This window comes from Sarcophilus harrisii, chromosome 3, assembly GCF_902635505.1.
Source record: "Sarcophilus harrisii chromosome 3, mSarHar1.11, whole genome shotgun sequence".
Lineage (NCBI taxonomy): Eukaryota > Metazoa > Chordata > Mammalia > Dasyuromorphia > Dasyuridae > Sarcophilus > Sarcophilus harrisii.
In genome coordinates, this window is record NC_045428.1 from 589,306,935 (window position 1) to 589,324,382 (window position 17,448).

At 59.8% G+C, this 17,448-nt stretch overlaps 3 protein-coding genes across 3 annotated transcripts; 1 reads left to right on the forward strand and 2 right to left on the reverse strand.

Moving 5' to 3' along the window:
- Positions 1-898: 898 nt before the first annotated feature.
- On the reverse strand, positions 899-3,440 carry ZFP36 (ZFP36 ring finger protein). The gene is made up of 2 exons (XM_031963121.1): positions 3,207-3,440; positions 899-2,657 (listed from the first exon to the last, which is right to left on the reverse strand). Exons 1-2 carry the CDS (start codon positions 3,273-3,275, stop codon positions 1,602-1,604), a joined length of 1,125 nt encoding a protein of 374 aa, XP_031818981.1. The 5' UTR covers positions 3,276-3,440; the 3' UTR covers positions 899-1,601.
- A 4,678-nt stretch (positions 3,441-8,118) lies between these two features.
- MED29 (mediator complex subunit 29) lies at positions 8,119-12,572 on the reverse strand. The gene is made up of 4 exons (XM_023499978.2): positions 12,070-12,572; positions 11,602-11,660; positions 11,411-11,495; positions 8,119-8,463 (listed from the first exon to the last, which is right to left on the reverse strand). The coding sequence occupies exons 1-4, from the start codon at positions 12,334-12,336 to the stop codon at positions 8,236-8,238; spliced, it is 639 nt and encodes a 212-aa protein (XP_023355746.1). The 5' UTR covers positions 12,337-12,572; the 3' UTR covers positions 8,119-8,235.
- Positions 12,573-12,622: 50 nt separating this feature from the next.
- On the forward strand, positions 12,623-16,396 carry PAF1 (PAF1 homolog, Paf1/RNA polymerase II complex component). The gene is made up of 14 exons (XM_031963120.1): positions 12,623-12,828; positions 13,227-13,256; positions 13,662-13,754; positions 13,954-14,075; positions 14,164-14,230; positions 14,323-14,424; positions 14,517-14,622; positions 14,711-14,779; positions 14,862-14,965; positions 15,046-15,162; positions 15,246-15,374; positions 15,461-15,566; positions 15,650-15,737; positions 15,824-16,396. The coding sequence occupies exons 1-14, from the start codon at positions 12,782-12,784 to the stop codon at positions 16,267-16,269; spliced, it is 1,626 nt and encodes a 541-aa protein (XP_031818980.1). The 5' UTR covers positions 12,623-12,781; the 3' UTR covers positions 16,270-16,396.
- Positions 16,397-17,448: the final 1,052 nt, after the last annotated feature.

Below are 17,448 nucleotides of genomic sequence, written 5' to 3' on the forward strand. Positions count from 1 at the left end.
ACGGAAACTTCCCGTCCCCACCCACGGCCGCCGAGAGCCGCAGCCCTTCTCCGGCAGCGGCGTGTTTGTCCCGAGTGGGCGGCGGGGCGGCCTTTCGGGAGCGTGCACGCAGTAGGCGCTTACTGTCTGCCGCGTGACGTGGAAAGGCGAAAACGACCCTTAGGAACAAGGAAGTGGAAGCGGAGCTTGGCAGGGCAGGACGGGTTACAGGAAAGAGAAGCCTTTATTAAGAGCCTGCTGTGTACCTGGAGCCGTGCTAATCGCTTTCCAGATCTCTTGCTGGATTGCGAAGGCTCCGGAATCACCCCGGGAGGGAAGGCGGCACAGACGCCGATCCCCCACAGGCAGCGGGGGGAGGGAAAGCAGCGGGAGATAAGGCTCCGCAGGGAGGGACAGCCAGAGACCCCTGGAGACAGACATTCCCCTCCCCGCCCCCACCATCCCGAGGTCGAGATGAAAAAAGCTCGTAATCGCCGAGATCCTAGGCGGAGGACACTCCAGATAAGGGGGGGGGAGGGGGAGAGAGGGCCCGGGGAAGCACGGAGGGCAGCGATCGGGCCCGAGAAAGGCAGAAGGGACGGGGATTGTGGCGGGGGACCCGGGCCGGCCGGCCCCGAGCAGCGCCCCGCTTCGGGAGCCAGCCGCCGGAGTGGCCGAGTCCCCAGAAACGCGTCCTGAGCTTCGGGGAAACCCGACCGCCCAAGTCCTTGCCGGTGACCTCACCCAGCCACCTCCTCAGGTGAAGGGGGGCGTGCCCGCCCTTCCCCGGTGAGTTCACCTGGCCCCGCCCTACCCTGGAGCCAGAGGAGTCAGGAACCAGCTAGACCGGCCGCCTGGGTCCCCCGCTAGCCCTCCCCACCCCTGAACCCCAGGAGACAGACACCGAGACTCTTTGAGATTCCTCTTTTGTGTATTGTATTAGTTTTAATTAAAAAAAAACTCCACCAAAAACAAAAATAGATTTCCTTTTTGTTTAGCTAACAATATATATATATACATATATTTAATATATTTCAAATATATATTATAGTGGCAGCAATCTCCCAATATTAAACAAAAGGGAGAAGGGACGACTGCATATATAAATACTATAAAACCCATCGGAATAAATAACGTCGTCACCATAAATAAAGGGGCTCCGAGGTGAGGCGGGGAAACTTGGATTTGGTCTGGTTAGGTGGGGTTTGAGCACCAGGATTGGGGAGAACCCCATCCAGGGGAGACTTGGGGAAGCCTGTTCACAGCATGAAGAAAAGGGGGGGGAGAATTTTATCCCGACCACCCCCCCCCCATAACAGGGTGCCTCAAAGACAGTACAATCTTAACCTAATAATGCTTACAACTGCATCAAGACTTTTGGGACACGCTGTCCATATCTAGGTCGTTTCAGTATGCTACATTAAAAAAGAAAGAAAACCACCCCCAGAACACCTTGGTGAGGGCTTTTGCTCCGCACGGGGAACCTGCCCCGGGGAGTCTAGACACTGGGTTAATGCTCTGGGGACTAAGCAGGTGAGAGACCTCCGCGTCTGGGCACAAGTGGCAAGGGGGGAGGAAATTCCTGAAGCCCGTGGCTACCAAGTTTGGAGGCCCAGGGGCCTTCAGTCGGACACCGACAGCCGATTGAAGATGGGGAGTCGCCGGGGGGTCACCGGGGTCAGGAGCTGAGAGCTAGAGGGGGCGAAGGCGCCCCCCACTGCCACCTCGAACACTGGGGAATCCGACCCCCCGAGGCTGCTTCCCCCGCTGCTGGCCTGGTCGTCGGGCTCGGAGCCCAGGGAGTGAGCAGAAGGGCTCCGGGCCAGCCCCAGCCCCAGGCTCAGCCCCAGGGCATCCCTTGCGGGCCCCCAGACGCCCGTGGTCTGGCGGCAGGAGGGGCAGCAGGCTTCTCCGGCCGTGGCTCCCCGGGGCACTGGGCCGGGGGCGGCCGAGAAGGCCGAGGGGGAGAAAGGGACCTCCCCGGGGGTGGTGACCAGCGGGGGCGGGGAGGAAGGAGGGGAGAAGAAGCCCAGGGGGGAAGGCAGGTCCGGCAGCCCCGGAGGGCTCAGGGTGGGGGAGCCCCGGCGCCGGGCGGAGGGCATCCCGGAGAAGCTGAGGCTCTGCCGGAGCAGGGGAGGGTGAGCCGACCCCGCCGACAGGACGTCGTAAGGGGTGTGGATGAAATGGCAGCGGGTCCCATACGGACAGGCGCCCAGGAGCAAGAACTTGCGGCACAGCTCCGTCTTGTACTTGGGGTGGCGGCTGGCGGGCCGCAGCTCTTCGAGCCCGTGGGCGAACTGGCACTTGGAGCCGTAGCGGCATTTGCCGCTCTCCGAGAAGGTCCGGCACAGCTCCGTCTTGTATCTGGACGAGGAGGCCGCCGCGGCCGGGGAGCCGGAGCCGGGCGCGCCTTCCGAGGGCGCGGCGCTGGCGGCCGGCGCGGCCCTGGGCGGCAGGGGCTCAAAGCCGGGCGGCGGGGGGACCCAGGCGCGACTCTCCACCAGGCTGGTAGAGCGGCCGGGGAGCCGAGGGGCCAAGGGAGCCGAGGCCCGCGGGGGGGAGGGCGCCTCCAGGTCGGCGAGGCTGGGACTCCAGGGGCTTCGGGAGCCCCAGCCCAGCTCGGACTCCAGCTCCCCGCGGGCCGCCCGTGCCAGGTCCGGACTCAGGGACAGGAGCTTCTGTGGGGAGGGAGAAGGGCGAGAAGCTCAGCCACCGTCGGACCCAAGGTCGCCGCGCCGGGCCGACCCACCCCACCCAACTCCACTTCGGGGCCCGCAGAGTCCCGTCCGGGCTCGAGAACTCCCCCAAACTCGGCCCCACCCTAAAACGGGGGGGGGGTGCGGGCCCGGCCCCGGCGGCGGACCTCGCCCCTACCTGACTCCACCCCGCGGCGGCCGCGAAAGTGGAGTCCCGTCTCCGTAACCCCCGCTTGGGGAGCCCCGGCTCCCAGCCCCGGCACCCCCGACACGCGCGCGCCCGCACGGACACGCGCTCACACCGCGCTCCGAGGGGGACCCAGCCCCCGGCCCCGGGGGCTTCTCCCACCCGAGGGGGACCCCGGTCTCCTAGCCCCCCCCCCCCCCCAAGCGCCCCCGAGAAGGGCCCGCGGGACCCCGGCGCTCCGACTCCCGAGCCAGAGGCGAGAGGGCGGAAAGCAGCTGGCCGTCCCCGGCCGCGGAGCGCGGGGCAGGGGGCGAAGGGGGGCGCGGGGCGGGGAGGGGGCTCACCTCGTAGAGGACGCACAGGTCCATGCCCGCGGACTTGGGCTTCCCGCCTGCGGTGGCGCTTGCGTCCATCCGTAGGAGCTTTGGTCGTGCGCGTATCCAGGACTGTGGGGAGGGTGGCCGGCGCGCTCTTCTTGAAGGGACGGGTTTGGGGGCGGGGCCTCCCGGTGCCGCCCAGAACCCACCATCAGGGGAGCTCCAGGAGCTAGAGACAACTGGGGGAGAGGGAGGCGGGGGACCGGGAAAGGGCGGGGACGAGGGAGGGCTCGGGGGAGGGGCGATTCCCGGACTGAGCGCCCCGGGCGGGGCGGGGGAGGCCCAGCACCTCGGTCCGGGCGAAAGGCTGGCCCTAACAGGTCCCTCCCAGTTACCGCCTGGGAATCCACGGGACTGGAAACCTGAAGGCAACTCGCTCCAGTCTAACCCCCGCCCCCCCCCCTTTTTTTCCCAGGAGGGGAAACTGAGACCCAGAAAGGGCCAAACTCCCTCCTTTTATCTGAGGGGTGAGAAAGGTCAGAAACGAGAACCGGATTGGGGCGCTAGAGCCTGAACCAAGAGCCTGAGCTACCGAGTCCTGAAAGTCAAGCCCGAGGGCCCAGCCCAGAGAGAGAGCCCCCGAGTCAGTTTGCTATCTAACCCCAGCCGGGAGGGAAAGCTGGGAGACAGCGCTAGCTTTCCCAGAAAAGGAAACCGAGGTCCGCAAGCACTGCAGCCCAGACTTCTCGGGATAAGCTCTACCTTTTGGAGGTGGGGGACTGTGGGATTCGAAGCCTGCGCTGGGATCTGTCTCTGACCTGAACACTTTTCAAATCACAAAAAATCTTCATTTTCCCAAATGAAGACTGTTCCTCCAACAGAACGGAGGCTTGGGTCAGGCTGGAGACCTGGGAGCTTATGGGAAGCTTCTCTGGGGAAAAGGGGTTGGCCAGGAGGGACCTTCCCAGGAGCTGGGACCTCCCCAAGTCTCCCTGGGTCCCGTGAGCCTGTGGTCTTGAAGTTTCACCTGCCAGTTGAGTGGCTGGCTCTCACGCTCCCGGGTGACTCACCCACCGCAGGGTGTGTTATGTGTGGGGGCCCTTCCTGGAATCAGGTGACGTAAGGGTAGGGAGGGGGGCCTGGTCTGATGCTGGGGTTCCTCTCTCTTTGTAAACAGAGCTGAGGGACCCAGTTCTTCAGGGTGCTCTTTAGACCTGAGCCCTGATTTCATCTCAAAGCAGGTGACACTGACTCGAAGACAAGGTCACTGTCCCCGACAGGGAAGATGGACTGGCCCGCTCCCACCCCCATCACCAAGAGGTCCCCTGAGGTCCCGAAGGAAGCCCCTTTCCCAAGCCCCTTCCCCACTTCCCAGTCATCCTCGAGGAGGATCGGTTTGTCTTTCTCTTGGCATCGGAGCTTGTGGGTGCATTCCAGCATCCTGACTCATTCCAGCCATGCTGTGAGCTCCCCGTGCTCCACCCCCTAACCCAGAGCCTTTCCTCTCCATGCCTCAGGACTAGGACGCCTGGGTCTAGGCCCAGCTTTAGAGGTGAGGTGCAGAGGGACAGTCTGTGACTCCCACTGAATTTGTCTCAATCAAAGATCATAGTTTTCAGCCCCTGGCTGGTGTGCTCAGAGATCCAGGCTCTCTCTTCTCTCTCCTGTCCTTCCCCTCAAAATATGTGTCTATATATATATATATATATATATACATATATATATACAGGGCTCGGGGGAGCCTCGTATACACATACATATATACACATATATGTATGCATTATATATATGAATATATATGGATATTTAATTTCAAAGCTCCTGGCAGCTTGGTTTGGAGGATAAGTGATGGAACACAGAAAGACCTGGATTGAAATTGTACCTCACACACTTATTAGCTGGATGAACTCAAGCTAGTCCAATAGCTTCCATAGTCTCAGTTTCCTTTTCTGAAAGATGAGCGAGTTCCCTTCAGGTTTTCAGTCCCGTGGGCTACGATGGCACCAGAGGGATGCCACTGGCCTGCCAAGCTCCCCTCCTGCTCTGAAGCTATGCTCTGAGAAGCCTGTTTCACCATCCGGCCCAACTCCTTGGGGTCCCAAGTTTCCAGCCTCGCATCTGCCCCCTTAGGCTCAGATTTCTCCCCTCTCAGGAACTACGCTAATTTTTCATCCTTATATTTCTAGTGCTTAGCACCAAGAGGACATTTTAGTTTCCTCTTCCATCCCTCCCTTTGAGGGCCATTTTCCTCAGGGTCCCAAGCATCCAACCCCTTCAAGGAGGTGGCTCTCACTCTCCTTCCAAATTTAGGTCCCCTCAGAAGCTAGCCCAACCTTCTGGACTCCTGAAATTCTACAGCCTTTAACTAGTCCCAGGTTCCCAAGTTTCTAAGATCTCAGGGTCTGAGGGCTGAGCCCTCTTCTCCCCTTCTTCCCAACCCCTTGAAAGTTACAGGTGTCAGATCCCCAGCCTCTGACCCCTCGGGTATCCTTCTTACCCATCAGCCCCTACCTCGCCTTTAGGGCCAGATCCATCTCATTTTCCAGGATCTCCCAGAATCCCTCCTTGGAATCCCTTTGGGGAGGGGGGGGGCTCCCCACACTCAAAGCCAGCCCTGGAGTTTCCTTGTAGGGATTTACATAAGTAAGCACTTAATAAATTATTGAATTGGAGACAGCATCACCTCCTTTGGGGGATCTAAGAGTAAACGCTTTTTGTCCTTTCCCTTAGCACGGTGCTAGGCACACGGCATATGCTGGTTCTTGATTTGACTTAGCTCACGTTCTCTTCAGCAACACTGGCTTCCTCTGGCCGCAGAACACTCCAGGTGGCCTCCGGTCCCTGGCCCAGGAAGTGAGGTGCCTGGAGATGTTAAGAGGGAAAATCCTGATTTGGGAAGTCTGGCTCTTAGAGCTGATGGGAATCCCCTCTGGAAGGAGGTTAGGGAAAGGGTGGGACTGGGGGCCAGGGCCCTGGGATGGGGAAGGGGGAGGGGAAGGGGCGGAAATTGGCCGATCTAAAAATATCATCAAGCTTCCGGCCCAGAAGGTGGGCAGAGTTTCCAGAACAACAAGGGAGAGGGAGGCCAGGACCGGAAACCGCCAAGGCCTGAGAGAATGAGAGATTGAGAAAGAGACAGACTGACAGAGATGGGGAGAGAAAGGAGAGACAGAGAGAGGAGGAGGAGGAGAGGGAAGGAGACAGAAGACGGGAGAGAGGGAGGTGACTGAGGTGTCAGACAGCTCACACACACAGGAGACAGACCGGGCCTAAGGCTGTGTGTCTGTGCCTCACTGTACCTTGCGGGTGAGATGGGGTTGTACTGGGAGGAAGAAGCAGGGAGGGTTTACTCAGTTACACGGACCGGGGGTCCATTGGGCCGTCTGCCTTTGAGGGCTTGGTGGAGCCCAGTGACATCTTGCCTCATGACCGCATGTGCTCCCCCCACAGGCAGGGGGAGAGGACACTTTGTCCTAAGCTGCGTGTCCTCCCTGCCCCTGGCTAAGGGGCCAGAGGAATTTCCCAGGCCTGGCAGAAGGGCAGGGACCCTCCCGTGGGGGCTGGCCACAGCTGGATCCCAGATGTTCCCGGAGAAGCTGGGTCAGGACAACCCCCCCCCCCCCCAGCGGCCGTGGGCACAGACGCAGGACACTGCTCCGCCCTTCTCACTTCTCCTTTGGGGCTAAAAATACTCCAGACCGGCGTGCAGGCTCCACCCCCCCCTTGCACAATCAGCTGATGACGCAGGCGGGCCTAGGAGGGGCCTGCAACTTCCCCCAACCCCCCCCCCAAGGCCTCTAGAACAGGCCCCCGGGCCAGCATGGGGACAGATCTGGAGAAGAGGAGGAGTAACTCCATGATCCCTGCCTACCACCCTCGGGCCCCAGCCCCAGTCTGGTTTCCCTTTCCCCAAAAGCAGGCAGCGAGGCTTCCCCTAAACTGGGAGAGGGGGTGACCTGGAATCGGCGTCACCGCCCCCCTTGCCTGCAGGACTTCTCCAAAACCTCCTTCCTCTTTTCAGGCTCCTGGAGTCAGAGGCCTACAGGGGACCTTCAGAGGTCAAATCAGACCAGGACCCTCAGAGGGGAGGGAAACTGAAGCCCGGGAGGGACGTGGAGGCCGGCCCAGAGCACCAGAAACCAGGCTTCAGGAGCCCCCGCGGGGTGCTCCCTTCCTCAGCCCTGACCCAGGGGGTCGGTCCGGGCCAGCCCACGGGAGGCGGGCGGGCACTGGGGGCGCTGTAGCTGCGATTATATAACTGGGGGATTTCCTCCTCCCGGGAGCCCGGGTGAGTCAGGAGCTGTGTCAGCAGAGCCGGTCTGGCGAGAACCCAAGGCCCCTCCCTCCCCCTCTCCTTCCTTCCCCTCTCGGGGACCCAGGCTTTCACCCCAGAGCTCTTCACTCATCCATGTCCCAAGCTTCCTGGAGAGAGGAGACAGGAGGGGCGGGGAGAGCAGAGGCCCAGCCCGGGGCGTCCTCCTGGCAGAGACACCCGAGCCACAGGCGGGGACAGCGCCGGCCAGGGGGACAGGGCGAGCCCCGGCCAGAAAGCGCCGGCGGGCCAGCCCCAGGGACGCGGCCAGAACCCGGGACCGAGGTCCGGGCCGGCCTCCCGGGGAGAGAGAGCCCCGGGCACAGAGATCCGGGGAAAGGACTCGGTTCCGGGAAGAGGGACGGGAAGGGGGGAGGGGAGGACGAGCTGGGCGTAACTGACAAGGGTTCCAGGCGCTCCCCTCCCTCCCTCCCACCTTTTTGCCCCCTGGGAAGAGGCGCAGGCGCAGATGCAGAGGCCAGATGGGCGGGGCCACCCAACAGATGGTCGTCCTCTGGCGCCCCCTGCTGCCAAGAGGCGGGGCTGCTCCTTCCCCCAGGCCCGTGCCGGACACCCCTTTCCCCGTCCCCGGTCCTGGAGATCCAGCCCCAGAGAGGAAAACGAGCCTTAACTCAGGAACTTTTAATAATAATAAAAAAAAAAAAAATCCGATCCCGTCCTTGAAATCCCCGTCCCTCCCCCCTGGGTCGCCGCGGGTGTCCCGGGGTCAGAGGCCTCCCGGGGTCAGAGGCCTCCCGGGGCTGGCAGCTTGCCCGTGACCTTGTTGGAGCACTCCAGCAAGGCGTTGTGGATGTCCTTGGCACAGCCGATCTGGGCTTTGATCATGCTCAGGTACTGCGGGTAGGGCAGGCTCTCGGCCTGCACCGCGTCCGGCTTCGTGGCCGTGGGCACCAGCGTCGGGGAGTGCTTGGCGCTGTCGTAGCTCTGGGACAGACACTCGTAGGCCAGGCGCTGGAGGGGGAGGGGCAAAGAGAGGGGGGGGGGGCAAAGAAAGGGGGGAGGGGAGAAAGACAAAAAGGGAGGGAAGGGGCAAAGAAAGAGAACAGAGGGGAGGAGAGGAGACCCACAGAAGGGGGAGGGAAGGGGCAAAGGAAGAGAAGGAAGAGGGGGGGAGAGACAAAGTCTTAACCTGCTAGTCAAATAAACTTATACCTTCCCCCCAAAGAGCCATTCTGTTCCCAAAGAAAGCCAGCCCCGGGAATCTTGCATCCCAACAGAAGCTTCCCCACTCGGAGGTGCGGGCCGGCTAGAACTGCCCACATAGGTCAGAACCGGGAAATTCACCCAGCTTTTAAGGGGTAGGCCGCTAAGCAGCTACCCCCACCCAGGAAGCCAGGACTAGCCCGCCGTCCCCAAAGAGCCTCGGGCTGGGCCAATGTCCCTGAGCAGTAGCTCAGTCATGTCCAGCTCTCCTAGACCCCATTTGGGTTTTCATACTGGAGGGATTTGCCATTTCCTTCTTCAGCTCATTTTACAGAGGAGGAAACTGAGGCAGATGGGGGAAGCGACTAATGTCAAGTCTTCCTGACTCCAAGCCTAAGCACTCCATGCCCCGTGGTCCCCCCAGTGACCCTTGCTTCCCTCACCATCTCAGTATTTAGATCTAGGAACTGGTGATTGACAAAATGGGACAAGGGCCTGGGTCCCCCACATTATCCCTAGAGCTCCTCAGGAGGTCCGTTCCCCGGGGTATGGTTTTCCCCCATCAGAAGCTGCTTTCGGCACAGGAGCTGACAGTGAGAATGGCTTAGGAAATATCAGAACAAAACCTTTCAGGTGAATGACAAGAATGTCCTGTTTTCAATGAGCAAAAAGGGAAGGAAGATAAAAAATTGAAAAAGAAAATCTATTTCTGGAGAAAGTGGATTCTTAAGAGGCAAAGGGAAGCAAGTTCTCAGGCTTGGAGAACACAGAACAGGCCGGGAATGAGAGGACAAGCAGCCCAGGCAGTTAGGACAAAATAGTCTGAGTCTTAAAGACGGAAGTGGGGGACCTAAGAGCTGAAGGGGGGAGTCTTCTGATTCTACCTCTTAATTTTACAGGTGGTAAAACTCAGGGAAGAGGGGCCAAGGGATTTGCACCAGGTCACACTACTCGCTAGGGGCGCCACACTGCACAGAGCGGGAGCTTGGAGTCAGAAAGAGTCAAATCCAGCCACAAGGCACTTCCTTGTGCCTTGGGTGATCCTGTCTGCCTCAGTTTCCTCATCTGTAAAATGAAAAGGACATAATGGCCTTTGCCAGGAAAGGCCCAAGAAGGGGTCAACTGACAAATGACTTTATAGCCTGCTGCTTGCTGGCCTTTGCTGGCTCTTTCCACTGACCATGCTGGCGGAATGACTTTAAGCTAGCAAGACCTGGCTTCCAGATGTGCCTCAGACACATGGGTGTGTCTGGGTTCCCTGGGGTAGCCAATTCAAGTCACCTAGCATTTATTAAGCTCTTACTATAAACCTGACACTGGAGATACGGAAAAAGGAGGCAAAGAGAACAGGTGCAAGGGGGAAGGTGCAGACTTTAAAGGAGATCAGGAAACATTCTCTAAAGAAAATGGGAGTTTTTCTGCAACTAGAAAAAGCCAGGGAGCAGAGGTAAGGAGGGAGGGCGTTCTCGACAGCCAAAGAAATGCCTGGAGCCTGGAAATGGAATGTCTGATGGAGGAGCAGCAAGGAGGCCGGGGCAGCTCCAGTGGAGGAGTGTAAAAGTGGAAGGACAGCAGAAGAGTTGAAGGGGGCCAGTAATAACGAGCTTTAAAAGCCAAGCAGAGGCAGAGGTTATTAATCCTAGAGGTTATAGAAAAGAGGGGCGATCTAGGAAGACCGTTTCGGTAGCTGAGTGGAGGATGAGCTGGAGAGGGGAGACTCGGGCAGACCCCACACCGGTTACCGCAACAGTCAGGAATGAAGCCATGATGAACTACAGTGGTGTCGGTGTCCCTGGAGACAAGGGGGCATGCTGGCGAGATGCTGGGAAGGCTGAAGTGACAGGTCTTGGCAACTGGTTGGATGTGAGGGGTTGACAGCAAAGGAGGAGTGCTCATAGATGATCCTTTTCTTTTGAGTCATTTGGGAGAATGGCAGTGTTCTAGATGGGAACGGGAACATATGGAAAGTGGGACGAGACAATTGTTTGGCTTTGGATGTGGTGAAATGTTTAAGATGCTCAATAGAGAGCCAGAGGTGGCGGCCCCTGATGATGGGAAGGGAAGTCAGGGGGAAACAAATAGAACAGAGAATCGTTATTAAAATGGTTAACTGAAGGCTTTACATTCTCTAAGTCTCTTAAGTTGCAGAGAAAGTGAGAAAGCGCTCGCTGTCACCGACAGAAGGACTTCTCCAACGTTAGCATGGCAAAGACCAATTTAAAACGGGCAAAGCCTCGAATGGGGGTGCTGCAGACCCTGAGGCACCCTTTCTGCCTCCTCATCCTTCAATGGCTCCCTCCTTCTGGAGTTGCCCTGGCAGTCTTCTCATCTAGAGTCCACCCTACCTCAACCCAAACCTGGACTCGTTCCCTAGTGACATGCCTCCGTCCTGGTCTTCTCTGGGGCAGCATGGTGCCACGGATTTGGAAAGGCCCTGGATTCAAATCCCAGCCTCATCATTTACAGCATGTGTTATACAGGGCAAATATAGGCTCTCTCCTGGCCTCAATTTTCACCTCTGCAAAACGGGGCTGCACTTGAGGATCTGAAGTCCCTTGGATCCTCTGATCCTACCTTTGGCGGACCTGATCTCATCCTCCGTTCCAGTCCTGAACCACTTCTCAGCTTGGCCCCAGCCTCCCAAGCCCACTGCAAAGGGTTCCTAGTCTTGGTCCTTAAGAGCAGCCCCATCCATACCCTTGGGCTTGGGGGCCACCCTGGGGGCCTTTGTCCCCAGGGAAGGGAGACCTCTTACCAGGCAGAGCTCCAGCTGGTCACAGAGGGCATAGAACTCCTCCAGGCTCTTGTCGAAGCGCTGCAGCCCGCCCTCGCTGCTCTTCCTGGGATGGAACAGAGAAGGTGGCTGAGAGGGGGCGCCCCGGGGCCCTGGGCAAGGGAGGGCTACCCGTGGCCTGGGAGGACGGAACCAAGCCCTCAGATACTCACTGTCCGTTATCGATGTTGGTATTCTGCACCAGGTTCTGGGCGGCCACCTTCATCAGGTTCTGGGATGGGATGAAAGGGGCGTGGTCAGTCGGGAAAACCACGCCCAAGGCGGGCCCAACTCTCCCTCCCCACCAATGGCAGGTCAAACTCTGAACCTCCAGGCACCGCCTTTTTTCTAACTATCGGGCCAATCATCGGCTTCATAATCAGCCTAACTCCACCTTCGCAACACTCGGCCGACGACCAACGACGACCCACTCTCCGCTACCTTCCCCAGTCCGCATGCGCATACTCCGGCGCTCTCGTAGTCCCGCCTTCCCCCTTGTTCAGGACCAATCCTAGAGTTAGCGTCCTCAAACATCCAGCTCCCCCTCTTGGCCGAATCCCGCCCCCCTCAACAGGCCACCCACCAATTGCCGCCCCCGCCTAGTGCCGGACCCACCCCCCTCGAGGTAGGGGGCTAATCACCTGTAGGCTCTCTTTGAGCTGCGGAATCAGAAGCTTGTAACGCTGTACAGGGTCGAAATCTTGTTGCTGCTGCTGCAGGAGGCCGCTCTGTGCAGCCTGAATTTGTGAGGCTGCTACAAGCTGTGCCGAGGGAGGCTGTTGCCCTTGCGGCGCCTGAGACTGCGGAGGCCCCGGAACAGAGGCCCCTGCGGAGCCCGGGCCGGAGACGCCGGCCGTAGATGGTGGCGGAGCCTGCGGAGCCGCCTGCGCTGGTGGCGGTGCCGCCATCTTTGCTTCCTTATATCTGCCGCCGCCAGTTGGTCACAGCCTCGATCACTCAAGGCGATCGCGGATGTGCGTCACTTTTAGGCCCAGCCTTAGAGAACCGATCAATCCCAAGCTCCGAGGTTGCATTTGGGCCGCCTCTTCCTTTTCATCACTCCTGTTTGTGCACGTTCGCCCAATCACAAGATTCTCCTTCCTAAAAAGCCCGCCCCCTTCCACTGTGGCCAATCCGTCCCGATTAAAAAAAAAAAAAAACTTAACCCGAACTACGTTTCCCAGAAGGCATTTTATCGGCGGTAGCTAGTTTGGCCCTGGAGTCCCGCGGGGTCCTCGCTGCCGCCGTCGACTGGGAGGCCGGGAGGCGGAACGGCTCCTAGGGTTGCCTGGAGAGCCGCCTGCGTGGCTCGCGGGCCGGGGCCATTCGTGACTAGTAGTCCTCGTTGTCGTCATGGCGCCCACCATCCAGACCCAGGCCCAGCGGGAGGACGGCCACAGGTGAGAGAGCGCGTCGTCCCCCCCCCCCCTTTAGGAACCGCCCCCAGCCTGGGAGCTCCGCTGCGCCGGGCCGGCGGTGCGCTGGGGACGTCACTGGCCCTCCCCGTGACGTCCGCGCAGCCCCGGTTCTCGGTGATGTCACTGAGCTCCATCCTGGGCTGCTGCCCCCTCTCCCCCAAGAGAATCCCGGGCTTCTCTCCTCTTCCTCGCTTGGGAGGCCTCGGGAGGTTCTAGCCCAGTCAGCGCTTTGCGATCCCCTCCCAGCTCTTGGGTGCTTGTTCTACGCTCTGAGATCGCATCCTTGGACTCCCTGTAGAGGGCTCCGGGGAGTGTGCCCAGGGAAAGGGGGGCGTCATCGCATGGGGCAGAAATGACCCGAATCCTTGTGTCCCCCCCAGACCCAACTCTCATAGGACTCTGCCGGAGAGGTGAGTGCCGCTCTGACCCGCATGTGTATGGGGAGGAGTCAGGGACCGCCCGGGACAGCGGGGGGAGGGAGGCTGATCAGCATGTGCTTTGGGGGAGGTAGGGACTCCTGGGGCCGCAGAGGAGGGGCTGACCAGCATGTGCATGGGTGGGTGGGGGGTCAGAGTTTCATGTATGCTGCGGGGGAGTCGGGATCCCTGGGCCAGCAGAGGAGCTGACTAGAGGTACAGTGGAGGAGAGTGCATGTGTACTGGGGGGGGGGGGGGGGGGGGGGGGGGGGGGGGGGGGGGGGGGGGGGGGGGGGGGGGGGGGGGGGGGGGGGGGGGGGGGGGGGGGGGGGGGGAGAGGAGGGGCTGGTGTGCCCCCCTGTGCTGGCAGTGCCCCTGTTCTGAGTTGTTTGCTCTTAGGTCTGGCGTGGTCTGTCGAGTTAAATACTGCAACAGTCTTCCAGACATCCCTTTTGATCCCAAGTTCATCACCTACCCCTTTGACCAGAACAGGTGAGTCTGACTCAAGGCCTGGCCCTCCATGGCTTCCAATCCCCGGCACCCCCGGGCCCCGGGTCTGACCCAGCCTCTCCTGCTCTGCAAGGGGGTGGCATGAGGGCAGAAGTACCTGACACAGCGTCTGGGGGGGCACTGGGCAAAAGATGCCAGGCCCCTTCCTCCAGGAAGGTCTCTTACCCGCACCGCCCCCCAGGTTTGTCCAGTACAAGGCGACCTCTCTAGAAAAGCAGCACAAACATGATCTGCTCACGGAGCCAGACCTGGGCGTCACCATTGATCTCATTAACCCCGATACCTACCGGATCGACCCTAATGGTGAGGCCCCCAGGGGAGATGGGCAAAGACTGGGAGGAGCCCGCTCAGGCTGCCCCCCTCCACTTCCTCACACCACGACCTGCTCCAGTTCTTCTAGATCCAGCAGATGAGAAGTTACTGGAAGAGGAGATCCAGGCCCCGACCAGTTCTAAAAGGTGATTTTAGGGGGGTAGCCGTCAAGGGAAGGTGCAGCTGCAGGCGGGAGGGAGTCCTGGAACCCAAGCCGGTCACTCCTCCTGCCCTCCAGGTCCCAGCAGCATGCCAAAGTGGTGCCCTGGATGAGAAAGACAGAATATATCTCCACGGAGTTCAACCGTTATGGCGTCTCTAATGAGAAGCCCGAAGTCAAGTAAGCGGGGCTGGGGGAAAGAGCGGCTGTGGGAGGGGCATCCATGCCCTCCAGCTCCCAGGCCGCCATTCCTGCTGCTTTCTCTCCCCTAGGATTGGGGTGTCTGTGAAGCAGCAGTTCACCGAGGAGGAGATCTACAAAGATCGAGACAGCCAGATCACAGCCATCGAAAAGACTTTTGAGGATGCTCAGAAGTCGGTAATGGTGGGGGGTGAAGGCCGGGAGCTGCCTCTAAAGTGGGGGAGGGCCTGGGAGCCCCATTTTTACAGATTCTTCTGCTCCTCAGATTTCTCAGCACTACAGCAAGCCAAGAGTTACTCCGGTGGAGGTGATGCCCGTTTTCCCAGACTTCAAGGTCAGTCTCAGAGAATCTGGAGGTGGGAGGGAAGCAGTGGTCCCCTGGCTTTCTCTAAGCCCCCTTTCCCGGCTCTTCTCAGATGTGGATCAATCCGTGTGCCCAAGTGATCTTTGACTCAGACCCAGCCCCCAAGGATACCAGTGGTTCTGCAGCCCTGGAGATGATGTCTCAAGCCATGATCAGGCAAGTCGGAGGAAATGGCATCGCACCCTCCAGGCCGTGCGTCCTTCCTTCCCTTCCAACACCCTCCCTCCACCTTCCAGGGGAATGATGGACGAGGAGGGTAACCAGTTTGTGGCCTACTTTCTGCCGGTGGAAGAGACCATGAGGAAGCGCAAGCGGGATCAGGAAGAGGAGATGGACTACGCACCAGATGATGTGTAAGTGGCGGGGACGGAGGGTCACCGGGCCGGAAGGCAGGCGCCGGAGGAGGGCTGACCACGCTTCGGCCTTCTCTCCCCAGCTACGATTACAAGATTGCCAGGGAGTACAACTGGAACGTCAAGAACAAGGCTAGCAAGGGCTATGAAGAAAACTACTTCTTCATCTTCCGAGAAGGTGACGGGGTCTACTACAACGAACTGGAAACCAGGTGAGTGGGGGGGTGTCAGCCCGGCCCCCCAGAGCTCAGGCCCGACTGCAGTAGGGTTCCCTGACCTCCTTCTGCCCTCCCAATAGGGTCCGTCTCAGTAAACGTCGGGCCAAGGCCGGAGTACAGTCCGGCACCAATGCTTTGCTGGTGGTCAAACACCGGGACATGAATGAGAAGGAGCTGGAAGCGCAGGTAAAGGCACTGGGCATCCAGGTGTGACCGGGAAGGGGGCAGGGAAAGCAGATGCCTGAGCCTTTTGTCCTTCCCCACCTTAGGAAGCCCGAAAGGCCCAGCTTGAGAACCATGAGCCAGAAGAGGAGGAGGAAGAAGAGCTGGAGCTGGACAAGGAAGCCCCAGGCTCTGGTAAGTGCTCCGGGGGCCTGTTGGTATGCCTGGCAGAAGCAAGGGAGGGAAGCAGGGCACCAACCTCTTTCTCCTCCTCTCCTCAGATGAAGAACGGGAAAAGGGGAGCGGCAGTGAAAAGGAAGCCAGTGAGGAGGAAGAGGAGGAGGAGCGCTCAGGAAGTGAGAGTGACCGTGGAGAGGAGGAGGAGAAGGAGGAGAGTGACAAGAGCGGCAGCGGGGAGGACGAGGCCGAGGAGGAGAGCAGCGAGGACGAGGCCCGCGCCGCGCGAGACAAGGAGGAGATCTTCGGCAGCGATGCAGACTCAGAAGACGAGGAGGAAGAGGAGGAAGAGGAAGAAGAGGATGATGACAGGGGAGGCCGGGCCAGGGGCAGTGGGGAGGAGGAGGAGGAAGAAGACAGCGGCAGTGAGACCGGGCCTGGGCGGCGCAGCCCCAGCCCCTCCTTCCTCAGTGCCAGTGACCACTCGGCCCAGGAGGACGGCAGCGAAGGGGGCGCCTCGGACTCCAGCGAGGCCAGTGACAGTGACTGAGGCTGCCAAGCGGGCTGGGAGGGGCGGGGCCTCTCCAGCTCAGGCACCATTCTCAGGACGAAGGGAAAATCCCTATTCTTTTTTTTTTAAACTTTTGCTGTCTAATAAAGGCACTGTGTTTACAAGCTGAAAGCCAGGAATCCCATCTGTTCCCTTTATCCCAACACACTTCTCCCTTCTCCCACAGAGTATGCTGGGATGGCCATCCCCATCCCTTCCCCCCTTGCAGACAGAGGGGAAAGGGGACTCGCCCCTCCAGCACCTCCCCCGCCACGTACACACCTTCCCCCACTCCACACTATGGGGCCCTATCCCAAGAAGGCGGCCAAAGATCGGGTCAGAGTAATTTTGGGTTTTCATTAAATGTATTATAACAAAGGTCAGAATTTTTTTTTTCCAAAATAAGCCCGGACCATTAAACAAGTGAAACTCCAACAAATGTGTTTTCTCCAACAGAGAGAAAAACTGTGTACAGTTACTCAAAGCTGCTTCTGCCAGTGGGGCTGGGGGAAGATGGGGGTGCTGAAACCATGGAGGGCCCGGGAGGGAGGGGAGAGAGGGGACGGGGGACTGGGTCCTGCCCGTCGGGGTGGGGGCCGCCTGCGTCCCACACTCTGGTGTCAGGCTGGAGGGTGACGAGAGGATGGTTTTCTCCTCTCTGGGGGACCCCACCCCCTTCCAATAAGGAGGTCCTCACTGCTAGGCTGAGCCGGCTCATGCCTAACAGCTTGATGGGATGGGACCCGGCTGGGGAGGGGGGCAGGGGGGGTAACCTAGAGTGGACAGGAACCCCTACCCCACAAAACACCATTCTGCTGATTCCAAATCGTGGTGTCCCCTGTCCCCCCCTTGGGGTGAGGATCCCCAGGAGACGGGGGACAGGCAAAGGCACAGCAATATGGAGGGGATGGGGGAGAGGGGCTTGCATAGGTTGATGAGTGCAAGAGGTACATAAATAAACCCGAGCCCCTCCCCACCCCTCCCCCCAGCCAGGGTGTGGGGAGGCCCCCCTGGAGATGAGGCCCCTGGGATTGCCTGCCCCCTCCCTCCCTGGGCAAAAAAGGAGGACAGGAAGGGGGAAGGGACCAGGAGTTGAGAAGGGGAAGCGGAGCCAGGGGCACCAGACTGGTGGCTGTTGGGAAGAAGGGAGGGGCCAAGAGGTCTGGGGTGGGGGGGATT